This window comes from Saccharomyces cerevisiae, chromosome VIII (assembly GCF_000146045.2).
Source record: "Saccharomyces cerevisiae S288C chromosome VIII, complete sequence".
NCBI classification, from domain to species: domain Eukaryota; kingdom Fungi; phylum Ascomycota; class Saccharomycetes; order Saccharomycetales; family Saccharomycetaceae; genus Saccharomyces; species Saccharomyces cerevisiae.
Genome location: NC_001140.6, coordinates 542,659 through 562,643, shown reverse-complemented (window position 1 = coordinate 562,643; position 19,985 = coordinate 542,659). Strand labels below are relative to the sequence as shown.

The 19,985-nt window shown below is 40.6% G+C and overlaps 8 protein-coding genes across 8 annotated transcripts, besides 5 other annotated features; 4 read left to right on the top strand and 4 right to left on the bottom strand.

Annotated features, from left to right (window-relative positions):
• Positions 1-6,539: a telomere (TEL08R; Telomeric region on the right arm of Chromosome VIII; composed of an X element core sequence, X element combinatorial repeats, an internal stretch of telomeric repeats, a short Y' element, and a terminal stretch of telomeric repeats).
• On the bottom strand, positions 597-2,471 carry YHR219W (uncharacterized protein; the record flags this gene model as incomplete). The annotated part of the gene is made up of 1 exon (NM_001179350.3): positions 597-2,471. One exon carries the CDS (start codon positions 2,469-2,471, stop codon positions 597-599), a length of 1,875 nt encoding a protein of 624 aa, NP_012091.3.
• On the bottom strand, positions 2,720-4,630 carry YHR218W (uncharacterized protein; the record flags this gene model as incomplete). The annotated part of the gene is made up of 2 exons (NM_001179349.1): positions 2,720-3,929; positions 4,029-4,630. 2 exons carry the CDS (start codon positions 4,628-4,630, stop codon positions 2,720-2,722), a joined length of 1,812 nt encoding a protein of 603 aa, NP_012090.1.
• Positions 6,313-6,643: an origin of replication (ARS824; Autonomously Replicating Sequence).
• Positions 6,644-6,676: 33 nt separating this feature from the next.
• On the bottom strand, positions 6,677-8,248 carry IMD2 (IMP dehydrogenase IMD2; the record flags this gene model as incomplete). Its single annotated transcript, NM_001179347.3, has 1 exon — positions 6,677-8,248. One exon carries the CDS (start codon positions 8,246-8,248, stop codon positions 6,677-6,679), a length of 1,572 nt encoding a protein of 523 aa, NP_012088.3.
• An 893-nt stretch (positions 8,249-9,141) lies between these two features.
• On the bottom strand, positions 9,142-10,545 carry PHO12 (acid phosphatase PHO12; the record flags this gene model as incomplete). The annotated part of the gene is made up of 1 exon (NM_001179346.1): positions 9,142-10,545. The coding sequence occupies one exon, from the start codon at positions 10,543-10,545 to the stop codon at positions 9,142-9,144; it is 1,404 nt and encodes a 467-aa protein (NP_012087.1).
• A 599-nt stretch (positions 10,546-11,144) lies between these two features.
• On the top strand, positions 11,145-11,444 carry YHR214C-E (uncharacterized protein; the record flags this gene model as incomplete). Its single annotated transcript, NM_001184602.3, has 1 exon — positions 11,145-11,444. One exon carries the CDS (start codon positions 11,145-11,147, stop codon positions 11,442-11,444), a length of 300 nt encoding a protein of 99 aa, NP_878095.3.
• Positions 11,445-11,702: 258 nt separating this feature from the next.
• Positions 11,703-11,996, top strand: YHR214C-D (uncharacterized protein; the record flags this gene model as incomplete). The annotated part of the gene is made up of 1 exon (NM_001184601.1): positions 11,703-11,996. One exon carries the CDS (start codon positions 11,703-11,705, stop codon positions 11,994-11,996), a length of 294 nt encoding a protein of 97 aa, NP_878094.1.
• Positions 11,997-13,006: 1,010 nt separating this feature from the next.
• Positions 13,007-13,338: a long terminal repeat (Ty1 LTR).
• Positions 13,007-19,034: a mobile genetic element (YHRCTy1-1; Ty1 element, LTR retrotransposon of the Copia (Pseudoviridae) group; contains co-transcribed genes TYA Gag and TYB Pol, encoding proteins involved in structure and function of virus-like particles, flanked by two direct repeats).
• Positions 13,298-14,734, top strand: YHR214C-C (gag protein; the record flags this gene model as incomplete). Its single annotated transcript, NM_001184437.3, has 1 exon — positions 13,298-14,734. One exon carries the CDS (start codon positions 13,298-13,300, stop codon positions 14,732-14,734), a length of 1,437 nt encoding a protein of 478 aa, NP_036195.3.
• Positions 13,298-18,680, top strand: YHR214C-B (gag-pol fusion protein; the record flags this gene model as incomplete). Its single annotated transcript, NM_001181431.2, is given in 1 exon segment — positions 13,298-18,680. Coding segments are annotated over 1 exon segment (5,382 nt in total).
• Positions 18,703-19,034: a long terminal repeat (Ty1 LTR).
• Positions 19,035-19,985: the final 951 nt, after the last annotated feature.

Below are 19,985 nucleotides of genomic sequence, written 5' to 3'. Positions count from 1 at the left end.
CCACACACACACCACACCCACACCACACCCACACACCACACCACACCCACACACCCACACACCACACCACACCCACACCACACCCACACACCACACCCACACACCACACCCACACCACACCCACACCCACACCCACACCCACACACCACACCCACACACACACCCACACCCACACACCACACCCACACTTTTCACATCTATCTTTACTCTCGCTGTCACTCCTTACCCGGCTTTCTGACCGAAATTAAAAAAAAAAAATGAAAATGAAACCCTGTTCTTTAGCCCTACAGCACTTCTACATAGCCCTAAATAGCCCTAAATAGCCCTCATGTACGTCTCCTCCAAGCCCTGTTGTCTCTTACCCGGATGTTCAACCAAAAGCTACTTACTACCTTTATTTTATGTTTACTTTTTATAGATTGTCTTTTTATCCTACTCTTTCCCACTTGTCTCTCGCTACTGCCGTGCAACAAACACTAAATCAAAACAGTGAAATACTACTACATCAAAACGCATATTCCCTAGAAAAAAAAATTTCTTACAATATACTATACTACACAATACATAATCACTGACTTTCGTAACAACAATTTCCTTCACTCTCCAACTTCTCTGCTCGAATCTCTACATAGTAATATTATATCAAATCTACCGTCTGGAACATCATCGCTATCCAGCTCTTTGTGAACCGCTACCATCAGCATGTACAGCGGTACCCTCGTGTTATCTGCAGCGAGAACTTCAACGTTTGCCAAATCAACCCAATGTGGTAACAACCACACCTCCGAAATCTGCTCCAAAAGATATTCCAGTTTCTGCCGAAATGTTTTATTGTAGAACAGCCCTATCAGCATCGACAGGAATGCCGTCCAATGCGGCACTTTAGATGGGGTAACTCCCAGCGCAAGCTGATCTCGCAAGTGCATTCCTAGACTTAATTCATATCTGCTCCTCAACTGTCGATGATGCCTGCTAAACTGCAGCTTGACGTACTGCGGACCCTGCAGTCCAGCGCTCGTCATGGAACGCAAACGCTGAAAAACTCCAACTTTCTCGAGCGCTTCCACAAAGACCGTATCGTCTTTTGCCTCCCATTCTTCCCGGCACTTTTTTTCGTCCCAGTTCAAAAAGTACTGCAGCACCTCTGTCTTCGATTCACGCAAGTTGCTCCATACTTTATAATACAACTCTTTGATCTGCCTTCCAGACATGCGGAAAACTTGGCTCCCTTGCTTGCCTCTTGTCGAATCCAATACACTAATTGTTTCTCTTCTTCTAGTAATGGCCAGGTACCAAGCATAATTTCTCTGTATCTGAGAGTAGATCTCTCCCCTTTTTACGCTAAAAAATTTCAAATACCCTACAGGGTCCCCATGATATGGCTCGATGTCTTCCAAGTATTCTTTGTATTCCTCGTCATTTCGCAGCATTCTCTCCACAGCTAGTGCTTCCCAAGCCATCCTCCGATACGATACTTTCTGGCCAGCCCAACAGACACAGAGCTCGAACATCTTTTGACAGCCCTTGCATAATCCGTATTGTGTGAATACTCCCTCTGGGCAGAAGTATATGTCAATACCATAGAGGAAAAGATGTTTAATTTCGTCAGACCGAAATCCAAGAAACTGTAAGACATTCATATTCTCGGAAGTATTGGGAAATTGTGCTTTCAGTTTCTTTCTCTCTAGCAAAACCATTTGACTCCCTTTCCGCTTATACGACTCTTTGTTAATGTCGGTGACTGGATGGAATCTATTATCCTCAGCATTGCCATCTTTATTGGCGTCCTCCTTGGCACTAGCGTTGGTACTTTCAGTGGTAGTGGCATTAGTGCTGGAGTTGGTGCTAGCAGTGGTAGTGGCATTAGTGCTGGAGTTGGTGCTAGCAGTGGTAGTAGCACTAGTGTTGGAGTCGGTACTTTCGGTGGTAGTAGCACTAGTGTTGGAGTCGGTACTTTCGGTGGTAGTAGCACTAGTGTTGGAGTTGGTACTTTCAGTGGTAGTCGCACTAGTCCTGACGTTGATGCTGGCAGTGGTAGTAGCATTAGTGCTGGAGTTGGTACTTTCAGTGGTAGTAGCATTAGTGTTGGAGTTGGTACTTTCAGTGGTAGTCGCACTAGTCCTGACGTTGATGCTGGCAGTGGTAGTCGCACTAGTCCTGACGTTGATGCTGGCAGTGGTAGTAGCATTAGTGCTGGAGTTGGTAGTCGCATTGGTACTGGCATTAGCACTACCATGAATGCACGTGTCGCTGTCCTCATCACTGCTGCAATACTTTCTGCACCTGTCACTGCTATTGCTCTCCTGGAAGCTAGACGGTAACGCAACGATCGACATGGAAGCTGTCGCCTGATTTTCAGCCAATCTGTCCATTCTTTCTATCAGTTCCACTGTGTCAGCAGACAGGTCTGTCCTGGAGCCACAGCATCCAACATGCTGGCCCTTTTTTTCCTTTCTTTGATTCAAGTCCATAGAACTCGCGTACCTGTTCGGTTATACAGCCTTCCTTAATCGGTGGTAATTCACCCTTACGATTCCTTGCCGCCCAACTGTTTTTTCTAGATAATAGATAACAGAGGCCCCCATCTCTTAGTCTCCCTACGCCTTGAATGAGCTCAATAATATTAAGTCTATTATCAAGCATGATCACCATCATCAATTGCTTAATGTCAATTCCTTCAGTCACTAATTTCGTTCCGATGAGAACTTGCATGCTACCGTCAGTGACAAACTCCTTTGTGCGAGACACCTTTTCTGCAGCACCCAAGCTTCCCGTGTATCCATACCACCCTAAAATACTTTCTCCAAGAGCAGGCCAATTCTTCCACTTCGTTGGTTGTGCTTGCAACTACAATGGCCTTCGACTCTGGTTCAATTTCAAAGAGGGCTAAAAGAAGCTTCAGTGCTTCTTCGGGCTGTGATTCCACTTTCTTCCAAATTTTATGAACATGCCCTAAAGGCACCTCGGATTTCTCCTTGATTAGATTAAACATCCGTGTTGGATAGCTGGATAGACCTCTGCTGAGATCTTCCGACCGTTTGAGCTCGTTGATGTCCATCGACTTCTTGGCCAGTCCCGTAAGCCCAATACGCTGCAACGCAGCATCAGCAACAGCCTCAGGGGCTGTGCCGCTCAAAAAGATTGCTTTCTCAAAAGCGTCAAAATCAAGGTTAGTTATGCCCCCAAATTGCGACTGCCGGTAGACCTCCGTTTCAAAGTTGTGAAACTCATCTACAATGAGGTAACCCAATTTTACGTTGTTGGTCCTAAAGGTGCACTCAACAATATTCTCCCACGCAGCTATCCTGTCTGTGAAATTAGTGCTAGCAAGATCATCGTAGATCCCCACGTATAAATCAGTAACGCCATCGCAACCTTCTTCAATAAAGTTTCTTACAGGGGCCACATTCAAGCAACCGCGTCGGCCCAACCTGATCATGCAATTAGCAAGCAACACTGTGTACGGTACAAACAGAAACGACACATATTTCACGTCGCCCTTAGATGCCAGTGCTATCAAGGGGAGATGAAATAACTCCGTCTTACCATAGCCCGGTGGGGCCTGTACTGCCACAGAGGGTGTGTCTGCCATGTATATTTCATGACATAAGCGCAACTGATGCAAGTCCCTGAATTCAAAGGAGCTGCCAAAGAGTTTCCGGCCTGCGACGAGGATATCGTTTGTACTCTTGGGCTCTCGGGGCCTTTTTCGCGTTACTCTTGAAATTTTTTGATCATGATCTGAACTCGCCGCCTCACCTGCCACTACGTCTTCCGCATTCCGAGTACTAGAGAATGAACAATGGTAGTCGCTTTCAAGGCCTAACCATTGAATCCAGCGCTCGGAAGTGAGTCCGTCAAGCGTCTTTAGTCGAGGCTCCGATGAACCGTTCTTGTTGTATCGTCGACGTATACGTTGCGCTGTAGCTCTGGATAACGGTAAGCGTATCACCGTAAGCTCGTCAATTATTTTTGAGAGCCGCGGTCATTTTGTTAGTATCTCTTCTCAACTTGGGCAGCACACATGCAAAACATCACCCAATCGGTCCTTTTTGTTCATCATATCGTTACATATCTGTGAAAAGTACTTTATCTCAGTGGGTTTACGTGGGCATAGATCACGCTTCAGCCGCTCTGTGTCGACTTTCTTTTCGCCAGGTAAACTTGCTTGGTATGCAGAAAAAATCGATAGCTCATCTACGTGTAGTAACAAGAACATGTAGGGTGCCAAATTGTATCCATATTTCCTTATGGTGCTTTTCTGAAGACTCCTTACAATAGGTGTGCCAGAAACAAAGTCAGTGAAAGTACGCATCGTAGAGCTGTCGTTCGGCCTGGCACTCGCTATTTCGTAACAACGTTCCAGGACACGGAAACTCAACTCATTATAGTATCCTCTGTTGAGGTAAAAAAGAGAAAGGGTATCGTAATCCTTTCTATTGAATTTCAAAGTATGCACTTGAAACAACGTGTAGACCATCAAGTTGATTTTCTTGGGAATAAGATACTTTGAAGGGATTGGTCCGCCCTGGAAATCTGGTTCGTCTTCAACAAACGTCAGGAACTTTTGTACATTTTTCCCGACCATGACGGAAACGACAATTTTTTCAAAAGACCTTTTCCTATCCATTGCACCAGTTCTGAATTTTACCACTTTGATTAGACCAGACTTTTCGTCTTCGTAGAATGACCGCACTTCCGTGGGGATCGATTCAAATAAAGTTATTGAGGGACAATGTACCAAGTCGTTTTTGTTATTTAGAGCCGACTCAAACTCGTCAAAGTTTGCTTTTTCAAACTTACGCTATCGGAAACTTTCATTTTATTTTTGTAAGTTTCGAAATTAACAATAGTATGTTGATTGCTATGCTTTTTGACAAGAAATCCATCAATATAAACAAAAGATTGTCCAGTTTCCGTCTTATCATCATCTAAGAATGTAATAATTAAGCTACTCTATTGAGAAGAAGCAGAATCTGCGCTATGCAGGTGCAAATCTCCAGCAGCAGCAAAGAAAATTCAGTTAATAAGAAATCTCACTAAGATAAGCGACTGTCTGTCCCCTTCAAGCACAACATAGAAAACAGAAGGATGTCTCATTCATCGCTTGATTTCCGGCCTGCAAAAATAAAGTAGTCGGTACGTACTTTCGTTTTCAATTTCCATGGTGCACAGTATCTTAACTATCTGCTTAGTCGAGGAGAACCAGGATTCTGTTCGTTGCTCAGCCGCTTCGTGGATATTCTCTTGGATACTTTAAACATGGACCTACGTTCCGCTCTCGAAAAGACCAATATAATAAAAAGTTATAAATTACATTTCCTTATTAGGTATACGACCTCGCGCTTCGAAGTAGAGGAGCCCTTTTTGGCGTACCTACATATGGCGCGTCAGACAGACAAACTTCCCCCAAAAATGTATTACCCCGCCGAATAAGAAAACAGACCCATTCACCCACGACGTATCAAGTTACTTCCTTGGTGCAATGTCCCACTATAAAAAAATTCCTTGACGCTAGATCGTTGGACTAAAATCTGCGTCACAATCGCCTAAACAGGAAATATTGCCTATTTTCGTACAAGGTTACTTCCTAGATGCTATATGTCCCTACGGCCTTGTCTAACACCATCCAGCATGCAATACAGTGACATATATATACACACACCACACCCACACCCACACCCACACCCACACACACCCACACACACACACCCACACACACCCACACCCACACCACACCCACACCCACACACACCACACCCACACACCACACCCACACCCACACCACACCACACCCACACACCACACACCACCCTATCTAACCTGTCTCTTAACCTACCCTCACATTACCCTACCTCCCCACTCGTTACCCTGCCCCACTCAACCATACCACTCCCAACCACCATCCATCTCTCTACTTACTACTACCATCCACCGCCCATCATAACCGTTACCCTCCAATTACCCATATCCAACTCCACTACCATTACCCTGCTATTACCCTACCATCCACCATGTCCTACTCACTGTACTGTTGTTCTACCCTCCATATTGAAACGTTAACAAATAATCGTAAATAATGCACATACACTTACCCTACCACTCTATATCACCATCACTACCACCTCACCACATGCCATACTCACCTTTAATTATCCTATGGCATACGCACACGGATGCTACAGTATATACCACTCTCAAGTTACCCTACTCTCACACTCCAATCCATGGCCCATCTCTCTCACTAAATCAGTACTAAGTGCACTCACATCACCATTAACGGCACTTGCCTCAGCGGTCTATACCCTGTGCCATTTACCCATAAAGCCCATCATTATCCACATTTTAATATCTATATCTCATTCGGCGGGCCCAAATACCGTATAAATGCTCTTAATACATACGTTATACCACTTTTTCACCATATACTAACCACTCAATTTATATACACTTATTTCAATATTATAGAAAAATCACCACCAAAATCACCTAAACGTAAAAATTAACTATTCATTAATGAGAAGATATAAACATACTAAATATTAACATAATTGAAATATCGTAAACATAACACCCCATCAATTAAATTGTAGCCCAAAAAAGAACAGGAGGACATACGGACAGCACTAAATAACATAACATCAGTAATACTGTATTGATGATGCCATTTTAACATTCAGTTATGTAAACGCTTTTCGTAAGAATGTAAATTATGAACGCCACCTTCTAGTTGAGCAGAAGCGGTTCTGAATTCAAATCTAACTTTACCCCTTTGAACATTATTCTTTAATAAAGTTAGCGACCTACAGCCGATGTCTTGACAGGAATGTTGTAAACCATTGTACAAATATGGAATAAATTTCTTAATGGATCCTTTGTCAACGACAGCACCGGAGACACCTTGTGCGACCAAAACACTGTCTGATTCGGAAAAGTAACGGGAGGTAGATGCATTACCTTTGGTACCAGTCTTTTGCATGGCGTCAATGGAGCCCATACCACGATACGCCTTCAATCTTTTACCATCTTGATAGAAATATTCACCTGGTGATTCGGTAGTACCGGCCAACATACCACCCATCATAACAGTAGAAGAACCAAGAGCCAAAGCTTTGGTAATATGACCAATGTTTTGAACACCACCATCAGCCATACATGGAACACCGAATTGGTTAGCAAATTCACACACATTGTAGACGGCTGTACCTTGTGGCCTACCACAAGCCATAACTTCTTGGGTAATACAAATAGAGCCAGTTCCCATACCAATTCTCAAACCGTCCGCACCGGCAGCAATCAAATTGGCAGCTTGTTCCCTGGTGACAACGTTACCAGCGATGACTTCCAGACCTGGGAAACTCTCTTTGACCCACTTGAGCATGTTCAATTCGAAGATAGAGTTTCCTTGGGATGAATCCAATATGACGACATCCAACCCAGCTTTTACCAATAATCTTAGTCTTTCTTTATCAGCGTCCATAGTCCCAATAGAAGCACCACATAACAGTTGCTTGGTGTTGGCAGATTTGGACGCTAATGGGTAGTTCTGATTTTTCATTAAATCAGTTCGGGAAAGCATAGAAACTAAGTTACCCTTTTCATCAACAACCAATAGCCTACCCTTTTTGATTTTCTTTAGAATTTCGTTACCTTCTGATAATGTGATACCTTGTGCGCCGGTAACAGGGTTTTTGGTCATGACATCCTGAACGAGTAAAGAGTTGTCCTCAACGAATTGTATATCACGAGAGGTGATGACACCCACCAACTTTGCATTTCTCTTTCCATCTGTCGTGACAGGGAAGCCTGCAAATCCATACTTTTCCTTCATGCTCTTAGCTTCACCAACGGTCGTAGTTGGAGAAATCACTATAGGGTTGTTAATAAACCCATTTTCATAGTTCTTGACTCTTCTGACCATGTCAGCTTGGTCCTCTGGGGTACAGTTATGGTGAATGAAACCGATACCACCCAACAGAGCCATAAAAGTGGCCATTTCTGACTCTGTCACCGTGTCCATTGGAGAGGAAACTAATGGAATATTTAAAGTAATATTCCTGGTTAGCTTGGTCTGTAGGCTAACTTCAGAGGACGCAAAATCGACTAAACCTGGTAAGATTAAAAAATCGTTATAAGTCAACCCACCTCTGATCTTGGAGTCCATCAATTCCTGCACTGACAAACCATCCGGTCTTGGTAGGCTCTTGGTAAAGTCTAGTGCGGTCTTGTAGTCTCTAATGGCGGCCATTGCTTTTGCTACTTGTGGAGTTATTAATTGCACTGATTATATTTAATTCTTTTAATTTGTAATAAACAAAATGCGTTTATGACAGTTAAAAAGTATTATTGAAATTGGTTATATAGAAAATAATAAGAAAAGTAAGGCAAGGAATAGAATAGAATACGGAAAAAAAGGTTCCCAGCATACTAGGTAAAATGTATAAGCCCACGAAACTGAGAAAAAGCCACCAAGATTCTCCGGTTAAATGTTCAGCAAAAAACTTCCAGCCGAAATTTTTACCAAATATCAAATGGAAAAAGTCTTCACTATTTATACTTTTTTTTTTTTTTATTTTTTCGTTTTTATTTTTCCGCTTTCTTCGAGAAAAAGAGATGCGCGGCGTGCCTGCGCGGCGGTTACGAAAACCAATAATTTTGAATAAAAGAAGCACTGTAGAGAACAGACACGGTAGGATATATACTCATATGGATGTTCTTATATAATATCGCGCTCAACCGATCATTTATATATTATGTGTCACTATATCATCCTACAACATCCGCTCTGTTAATTAATTGCCCTATTCTTTCACATCATAACCCTACTCTTGCATCATCTCTAAACGACATTTCATGTACTTGCCCTGGACGCTATCTTAAAACATTTTACCACCTCATGTAACCCGCATGTCATGTCTATGGTATAAAATCATGGCTTTGCATATGCCTTACACGTATATTCATACTATCTTCGTCTTGCTAAAGAATAATAAAGTAATTGCGTACTGTGCCTTTGTATTTCCCTCTTTGGACTGTGTTTGTTGTTCCAACTTGGTACTTCTCGCAAGCAAAAGTCAAAATAAGAAAAAAATTAGCATTCATATTTAGTTTCTAAAATTACATAAATCATATTAGGTCTATTTACTGTTTTAATAAAGTGTCGTTGTAGTGCTTGGTATTCCAGTCCCAGAAAAAGGTCAATTCAGTAGAGTTACTGACGCTGCTGACGTTACAGACCTTTAGGAAGTCAGTACCGGCTACTCTCTTTTCAGCATAGCCGTAGAAGTCATTTATTTCACAAGAGAACCCTGGACCAGTAGAACAGGTTTCAATTGGAACGACAGCATCGTTGATGACGTATCTAACATAGGTGTCATTGGAACACTGGAACTTTTCAGTGTAAACACGAGCACCTTGTGGAACGTACCAGGATCTGTGGAAAGTGTTTTCCATGAATGGAACATGTTCGGCGGTCAAGTTATTTTGGTCATCGATTATGCCGATAGTGGTCAAATAGTTCAGAATATCGGTATCGTGGGTGAAACTCAACCAAACCTTTTGGTCCTGGACCTCACTTTCCTTTAGTAGTTTCACTGAAGCGTTGAACAAGTTGGCACCGACGGATCTGACGACGTCATAGCCTGGTCCCGTTTGATAATAAGTTTCCAAGTCTTGGCCGTAGGAGAAACGGACCAATTCATCTTTGGTGAAGATGTTACAGATGTCACTGTAACCTCTAGCGTTTATTTCATATGCACACCATGCAAAAAAAGTGTTTGCATCACTTGAAGTCAGATTCAAACCCTTGTTTTCCTTGTTTAATCTCTTGGCAATACCACTCAAATATTTGGTATCATATTTTTTCAAAATGTCATCGTTGACATCATCGTCCCAAGCAGGACACGAATGGTGGGCACTCAGAGTATTGGCACCAGCAGACTCGGCTTCACTGATGGTTTGCAAGGATATGTTGAATTTATCACCCAAACCGTCAATGAAATACTGGGCAGTATCATGACATCTGTTCGAGTTAGACGTAAAAACGGCAAAACTGGTTTGGTTTTCGACCATGTAGCCATATTGCGCCAAGAAATCACGAGCGTGTCTCTTAGCATTCATCTCACCGGTATATGGGTTCAAAACATTGACCGAATTGGCAAGTGTGGTTTCCATTTCTAGGTTTTTGGTGTCACGAATGAAAAATTCGTAGTCATCGTTCAAGAAAGACAATGCTCCGCTGAATTGACCGGTATAGTTACTCAATTTGTACCACGTTGTCATGATACTTTTGGCTTTGCTGACAGTGGGGTATCTTTCACCGTGTCTACCAACCATTTGCACTTGCTTCATTTCACAACTTTCCGGCAAATCACGAGAAATACCATAATCACCAGGGAAAGAGTAGTATGGCCCAGAACCACCCAAAAATGGGAAAATTTCCGTTTGAGTTCCGATTTTGTCAATGTCAGATAACTTTCCGAGGGGTATGGTACCTGCATTAACCAAAGAAGCGGCTAAAATTGAATAAACGGCTGACTTCAACATTGGTATTTCTGATGATGTTCTTGCTCTCTTTGCTGTTGTTGTTCCTCTTCTTCTTCTTCTTCTTCCTACTTTACAACCAAGGCGAAACTGAGCTTGAATCTATCGAAATGTAAGAGCTTATATACGTTTTACTTGGCAATTCGACGCTGTTTATGCTCATTCCAAAACGGGTATAACATATCTGGTGAGATGACCAATTTGGCAATGTGACGTGCGGAATATGGAATCTCTCCGGTAAACAGGGTCTGAAATTCTGTGTAATTTGCCTTTTTAAACCCACGTGTGAACGCCAAGATTGTGCGGCTTCGTTTAGGGATGTGTTCTGTTTTCTATTAACTTTTTACTCTTTCCTTCCTATTTCCTTTTTTTTTTTTTTTTTTTAGTACACATGAACTACAGAATGTTATGCGAAAACGTGGTAATTTAATAAATACGTGACACAGCGTATAAGAAAAAGCTTATCAAGGTTATCTCTGTCATTAAAACTTTATTAGACACCCACGATGAATGAAACGATGAAAGTAGATATAAGAAGTAGTCGGAAGTGAGAAAGAGAAAATGATAAAAGAACGAAAAAATCCCTTTATTTTCTCATCTTGATGTATAAAATAACTACTATATATTTGTGGCTGAAATCATACCTTTCATTTTTCATCGGCTTAGATAATCTTGATTTTCTCACCTTAATACGCTTTTTTCAATGTCGTTTACAAAACAAGCTAGGTTTGCAAGATATCCTGGACTTTTTTTGTAATCTATGTGGCCACAGTATGGTTCGCACTTGCAACATGGTAGAGGCTGCCCAAAAACAAAACCGCATCACCTTTGGCAGCATTTACGTGAAACTCCATCCTCTTGTCAAACTTTGCACAGGAATCGTGTGGGCCCCACGAGTGTGAACCAGTAATTACATGTGCGGCTCTATTGGCATTGTTCATATCTGTAAAAGCAACTCCTGCTCCCAGTACCGTTTCTTTCCGTATTGGAAACGGTCACAGCACCGGTCTTGTAGACAATACCCGAGTTTAGCTAAATGTCACTTGGGCACTTTCTAATGACATTTCCAGCCAAAAGAAGTAATTTTGCTCATTTAAAAAAATAGTTTGCCATATCACAAAACAGTCGGTCGGATAATATCTCCTTCCAACAGTAGGAGAATGGAGGACCACACCCTTGTGGCCATCGTTGTTTTCTTTGGGAATGGTGAACCTTTCCATGTGTCGTTGTCTGTAGAAATGGTGTTCGTGCTGCTTCTTTCATCCACTAGAATTCATGAGGTAGTAGTTCTTATATGTTATAAACTTCAACACGCCACCTGGTCTTGGGGTAATATGAGCAAGAATTTCTCTCTTAAACCGGATATAAGTCTGAGCTTTCTGTTGGATATAATTTCTATAAATGATATATGCATCTACGGTTGCATTGCCCTTACAGTTGTGTTTATTTTATAAATCTACGTTTAGTATAAGAAAATTGTATTGTCGAGTCTTAGCTGAGTTCATATTTATTCAAAAAATTGGCCTAAATGTTATGTCTCTTTCTCGATCCATGAATTATTAGCAACACCGAGAATTGCAGCAGTGATGCTTCACATTAATGCATGTTCCTCCCTGTTGCCTTTTGGTAAAGTCATGGGCATATGATTACTCCGGGCGTCGCGCGGCTGAAGGCGTCTAAAATAAAATGTTCAAAAATGATATTAACTTTCTTATATATCTTAGACCTGCTATTTCTTTCTTCTTTTTTTTTTATTTTGTATTCAATTGGTTTTCACTTTCTCGAAACGCAAGGCTTAAATAAATCAAGGACAGATTCGATAGCTTCTTTTGGGACAGTCAGCTCTTCAGAGGTAATTGCATGACTTCATGATTCGCGGAATACGAAATGAAAAGGGAGGTCCGTTTGAGGTAACTCAGTTCTTTACGAATCACATGCAATATTCAGGGTAAAAATCCAAGTTATCTAATTTTTTTTAAACTACCTTTTTCTTTTGTACATCACGTTTCACTATATATTCTACTACATCTATTTTCGGCCCAAAACTACAGCATTTGCAGAAACAAAACGACGCTTTCTGTTCCTGCTGATAGTATTCATGACACATTCCATATTGCATGTTGCATTTAAAACGAAGGGCCAAGCCATGGTCATGTGATTTCCATGTGCGGCAACTTCAAGACTTCTTCTTTTGGGCATAGGAAGACATTAAAAATATTATTTATGCATTATTCTTATGTCGGCTAATAGATTCAAAGAAACCCACGAAAAATTTACCGACCGCGAGAAATAAAAGTAAATGAAAAAAAAAAAAAAAAAAAAAAAAAAAAAAAAAAAAAGAAGAATGTGTCTATCTTCATAATGGTGCCTTCGCTAAACCATCTTTTCTGACGCTTTATAGTTCGAACACAGCATTCTTCAACCGCGTAAAGTTAAAATCACTTGAATGTTTACACTGACGTTTTGTTGGAATAAAAATCCACTATCGTCTATCAACTAATAGTTATATTATCAATATATTATCATATACGGTGTTAAGATGATGACATAAGTTATGAGAAGCTGTCATCGAGGTTAGAGGAAGCTGAAGTGCAAGGATTGATAATGTAATAGGATAATGAAACATATAAAACGGAATGAGGAATAATCGTAATATTAGTATGTAGAAATATAGATTCCATTTTGAGGATTCCTATATCCTCGAGGAGAACTTCTAGTATATTCTGTATATCTAATATTATAGCCTTTATCAACAATGGAATCCCAACAATTATCTAATTACCCACATATATCTCATGGTAGCGCCTGTGCTTCGGTTACTTCTAAGGAAGTCCACACAAATCAAGATCCGTTAGACGTTTCAGCTTCCAAAATTCAAGAATATGATAAGGCTTCCACTAAGGCTAACTCTCAACAGACAACAACACCTGCTTCATCAGCTGTTCCAGAGAACCTCCATCATGCCTCTCCTCAACCTGCTTCAGTACCACCTCCACAGAATGGGCCGTACCCACAGCAGTGCATGATGACCCAAAACCAAGCCAATCCATCTGGTTGGTCATTTTACGGACACCCATCTATGATTCCGTATACACCTTATCAAATGTCGCCTATGTACTTTCCACCTGGGCCACAATCACAGTTTCCGCAGTATCCATCATCAGTTGGAACGCCTCTGAGCACTCCATCACCTGAGTCAGGTAATACATTTACTGATTCATCCTCAGCGGACTCTGATATGACATCCACTAAAAAATATGTCAGACCACCACCAATGTTAACCTCACCTAATGACTTTCCAAATTGGGTTAAAACATACATCAAATTTTTACAAAACTCGAATCTCGGTGGTATTATTCCGACAGTAAACGGAAAACCCGTACCACCAATGTTAACCTCACCTAATGACTTTCCAAATTGGGTTAAAACATACATCAAATTTTTACAAAACTCGAATCTCGGTGGTATTATTCCGACAGTAAACGGAAAACCCGTACGTCAGATCACTGATGATGAACTCACCTTCTTGTATAACACTTTTCAAATATTTGCTCCCTCTCAATTCCTACCTACCTGGGTCAAAGACATCCTATCCGTTGATTATACGGATATCATGAAAATTCTTTCCAAAAGTATTGAAAAAATGCAATCTGATACCCAAGAGGCAAACGACATTGTGACCCTGGCAAATTTGCAATATAATGGCAGTACACCTGCAGATGCATTTGAAACAAAAGTCACAAACATTATCGACAGACTGAACAATAATGGCATTCATATCAATAACAAGGTCGCATGCCAATTAATTATGAGAGGTCTATCTGGCGAATATAAATTTTTACGCTACACACGTCATCGACATCTAAATATGACAGTCGCTGAACTGTTCTTAGATATCCATGCTATTTATGAAGAACAACAGGGATCGAGAAACAGCAAACCTAATTACAGGAGAAATCCGAGTGATGAGAAGAATGATTCTCGCAGCTATACGAATACAACCAAACCCAAAGTTATAGCTCGGAATCCTCAAAAAACAAATAATTCGAAATCGAAAACAGCCAGGGCTCACAATGTATCCACATCTAATAACTCTCCCAGCACGGACAACGATTCCATCAGTAAATCAACTACTGAACCGATTCAATTGAACAATAAGCACGACCTTCATCTTAGGCCAGAAACTTACTGAATCTACAGTAAATCATACTAATCATTCTGATGATGAACTCCCTGGACACCTCCTTCTCGATTCAGGAGCATCACGAACCCTTATAAGATCTGCTCATCACATACACTCAGCATCATCTAATCCTGACATAAACGTAGTTGATGCTCAAAAAAGAAATATACCAATTAACGCTATTGGTGACCTACAATTTCACTTCCAGGACAACACCAAAACATCAATAAAGGTATTGCACACTCCTAACATAGCCTATGACTTACTCAGTTTGAATGAATTGGCTGCAGTAGATATCACAGCATGCTTTACCAAAAACGTCTTAGAACGGTCTGACGGCACTGTACTTGCACCTATCGTAAAATATGGAGACTTTTACTGGGTATCTAAAAAGTACTTGCTTCCATCAAATATCTCCGTACCCACCATCAATAATGTCCATACAAGTGAAAGTACACGCAAATATCCTTATCCTTTCATTCATCGAATGCTTGCGCATGCCAATGCACAGACAATTCGATACTCACTTAAAAATAACACCATCACGTATTTTAACGAATCAGATGTCGACTGGTCTAGTGCTATTGACTATCAATGTCCTGATTGTTTAATCGGCAAAAGCACCAAACACAGACATATCAAAGGTTCACGACTAAAATACCAAAATTCATACGAACCCTTTCAATACCTACATACTGACATATTTGGTCCAGTTCACAACCTACCAAAAAGTGCACCATCCTATTTCATCTCATTTACTGATGAGACAACAAAATTCCGTTGGGTTTATCCATTACACGACCGTCGCGAGGACTCTATCCTCGATGTTTTTACTACGATACTAGCTTTTATTAAAAACCAGTTTCAGGCCAGTGTCTTGGTTATACAAATGGACCGTGGTTCTGAGTATACTAACAGAACTCTCCATAAATTCCTTGAAAAAAATGGTATAACTCCATGCTATACAACCACAGCGGATTCCCGAGCACATGGAGTCGCTGAACGGCTCAACCGTACCTTATTAGATGACTGCCGTACTCAACTGCAATGTAGTGGTTTACCGAACCATTTATGGTTCTCTGCAATCGAATTTTCTACTATTGTGAGAAATTCACTAGCTTCACCTAAAAGCAAAAAATCTGCAAGACAACATGCTGGCTTGGCAGGACTTGATATCAGTACTTTGTTACCTTTCGGTCAACCTGTTATCGTCAATGATCACAACCCTAACTCCAAAATACATCCTCGTGGCATCCCAGGCTACGCTCTACATCCGTCTCGAAACTCTTATGGATATATCATCTATCTTCCGTCCTTAAAGAAGACAGTAGATACAACTAACTATGTTATTCTTCAGGGCAAGGAATCCAGATTAGATCAATTCAATTACGACGCACTCACTTTCGATGAAGACTTAAACCGTTTAACTGCTTCATATCATTCGTTCATTGCGTCAAATGAGATCCAACAATCCAATGATCTTAACATAGAATCTGACCATGACTTCCAATCTGACATTGAACTACATCCTGAGCAACTGAGAAATGTCCTTTCAAAAGCTGTGAGTCCAACCGATTCCACACCTCCGTCAACTCATACTGAAGATTCGAAACGTGTTTCCAAAACCAATATTCGCGCACCCAGAGAAGTTGACCCCAACATATCTGAATCTAATATTCTTCCATCTAAGAAGAGATCTAGCACCCCCCAAATTTCCGATATCGAGAGTACCGGTTCGGGTGGTATGCATAGATTAGATGTTCCTTTACTTGCTCCCATGTCCCAATCTAACACACATGAGTCGTCGCACGCCAGTAAATCTAAAGATTTCAGACACTCAGACTCGTACAGTGACAATGAGACTAATCATACAAACGTACCAATATCCAGTACGGGTGGTACCAATAATAAAACTGTTCCGCAGACAAGCGAACAGGAGACTGAGAAAAGGATCATACACCGTTCACCTTCGATCGATACTTCCTCATCAGAAAGTAATTCACTACACCACGTCGTTCCTATCAAAACGTCAGATACCTGTCCTAAGGAGAATACAGAGGAATCTATTATCGCTGATCTTCCACTCCCCGATCTGCCTCCAGAACCTCCTACCGAATTATCAGACTCCTTTAAAGAACTCCCACCGATAAATTCTCATCAAACTAATTCCAGTTTGGGTGGTATTGGTGACTCTAATGCCTATACTACTATCAACAGTAAGAAAAGATCATTAGAAGATAATGAAACTGAAATTAAGGTATCACGAGACACATGGAATACTAAGAATATGCGTAGTTTAGAACCTCCGAGATCGAAGAAACGAATTCACCTGATTGCAGCTGTAAAAGCAGTAAAATCAATCAAACCAATACGAACAACCTTACGATACGATGAGGCAATCACCTATAATAAAGATATTAAAGAAAAAGAAAAATATATCCAGGCATACCACAAAGAAGTCAATCAACTGTTGATGATGAAAACTTGGGACACTGACAGATATTATGACAGAAAAGAAATAGACCCCAAAAGAGTAATAAATTCAATGTTTATCTTTAACAGGAAACGTGACGGTACTCATAAAGCTAGATTTGTTGCAAGAGGTGATATTCAACATCCTGACACTTACGACCCAGGCATGCAATCCAATACCGTACATCACTATGCATTAATGACATCCCTGTCACTTGCATTAGACAATAACTACTATATTACACAATTAGACATATCTTCGGCATATTTGTATGCAGACATCAAAGAAGAACTATACATAAGACCTCCACCACATTTAGGAATGAATGATAAGTTGATACGTTTGAAGAAATCACTTTATGGATTGAAACAAAGTGGAGCGAACTGGTACGAAACTATCAAATCATACCTGATAAAACAGTGTGGTATGGAAGAAGTTCGTGGATGGTCATGCGTATTTAAGAATAGTCAAGTAACAATTTGCTTATTCGTTGATGATATGATATTGTTCAGCAAAGACTTAAATGCAAATAAGAAAATCATAACAACACTCAAGAAACAATACGATACAAAGATAATAAATCTGGGTGAAAGTGATAACGAAATTCAGTACGACATACTTGGCTTAGAAATCAAATATCAAAGAGGTAAATACATGAAATTAGGTATGGAAAACTCATTAACTGAGAAAATACCCAAATTAAACGTACCTTTGAATCCAAAAGGAAGAAAACTTAGCGCTCCAGGTCAACCAGGTCTTTATATAGACCAGGATGAACTAGAAATAGATGAAGATGAATACAAAGAGAAGGTACATGAAATGCAAAAGTTGATTGGTCTAGCTTCATATGTTGGATATAAATTTAGATTTGACTTACTATACTACATCAACACACTTGCTCAACATATACTATTCCCCTCTAGGCAAGTTTTAGACATGACATATGAGTTAATACAATTCATGTGGGACACTAGAGATAAACAACTGATATGGCACAAAAACAAACCTACCGAGCCAGATAATAAACTAGTCGCAATAAGTGATGCTTCATATGGTAACCAACCATATTACAAGTCACAAATTGGCAACATATATTTACTTAATGGAAAGGTAATTGGAGGAAAGTCCACCAAGGCTTCATTAACATGTACTTCAACTACGGAAGCAGAAATACACGCGATAAGTGAATCTGTCCCATTATTAAATAACCTCAGTCACCTTGTGCAAGAACTTAACAAGAAACCAATTACTAAAGGATTACTAACCGACAGTAAATCTACAATCAGTATAATTATATCCAATAATGAAGAGAAATTTAGAAACAGATTTTTTGGTACTAAAGCAATGAGACTAAGAGATGAAGTATCAGGAAATCATCTGCACGTATGCTATATCGAAACCAAAAAGAATATTGCAGACGTAATGACCAAACCTCTTCCGATAAAAACATTCAAACTATTAACAAACAAATGGATTCATTAGATCTATTACATTATGGGTGGTATGTTGGAATAAAAATCCACTATCGTCTATCAACTAATAGTTATATTATCAATATATTATCATATACGGTGTTAAGATGATGACATAAGTTATGAGAAGCTGTCATCGAGGTTAGAGGAAGCTGAAGTGCAAGGATTGATAATGTAATAGGATAATGAAACATATAAAACGGAATGAGGAATAATCGTAATATTAGTATGTAGAAATATAGATTCCATTTTGAGGATTCCTATATCCTCGAGGAGAACTTCTAGTATATTCTGTATACCTAATATTATAGCCTTTATCAACAATGGAATCCCAACAATTATCTAATTACCCACATATATCTCACGTTTATATATTAAAATACTTTCTACTTAGTTATTTTTAGGAAAGTACGGTTACGCACTCATTTTAAAAAAAAGCAAGGATGAAAATACCTGCCAAAGTACTTAAAGCATTGGTTCTCAAACCAGCAGCCATACCTTCGGATTGAACGACAATACCAGTGAAGGTGCTGGAAGCAGCAGTATGAGAAGTTGGAGCAGCAGACTTGGTGACTGTGCTAGTGGCCAATGATGTTTGTTTGGAAGCCTCGGAAGTGACAGTCTTGGTGTTACAGCCGTTGTCGTCACAGTGAGTAACGGTAACAGTAGTGTATGATTTTGGAGAAATGGTGGTTGCTGCAGTTTCTTTAGAACATTCAGAAGTGACAGTCTTGGTGTTACAGCCATTGTTGTCACAGTGAGTAACAGTAACAGTGGTGTATGATTTGGAGGAAACGGTTGCAGTTGCGTCGGTAGCAGTTGGTGCTGGAACATGGCATCCGTTTTCGTCACAAGATGTGATGGTGGCAGTGGTAGATGAGCATGGGACAGTTGTGGTAATGGTGTAAATGTTACCGCTAGCGTCGGTTGTTTCTGAACAGGAAACCACGACTGTACTTGTGGCATTCAAGTAAGTTAATGTAGTAGTGTAGACAGAAGCGGAACCTGAGGTGAAGCTGGTGGCGGATGCAGCGGATGCAGTAGAAGTAGTGGAAGCGGTGGAAGCAGTAGAAGCGATTGAACCAGATGCTGTAGTGGAGTTTGAGACACCAGAGATGGAGGCGCTAGATGAAGGAATTATTGAGTCTGGGGCGCTAGAAGAGATCGTAGAAGAGACGGTGGTAGAAGCGTTAGAGGATAAAGTGACTGAACCAGTGGCAGTAGAGACAACACCAGAGGTAGTGGATGCGGATGTGGATGCGGCGCTTGTAGCGATGACACCGTCATAGTTTAGGTAATATGAGTAGGCGCCTGC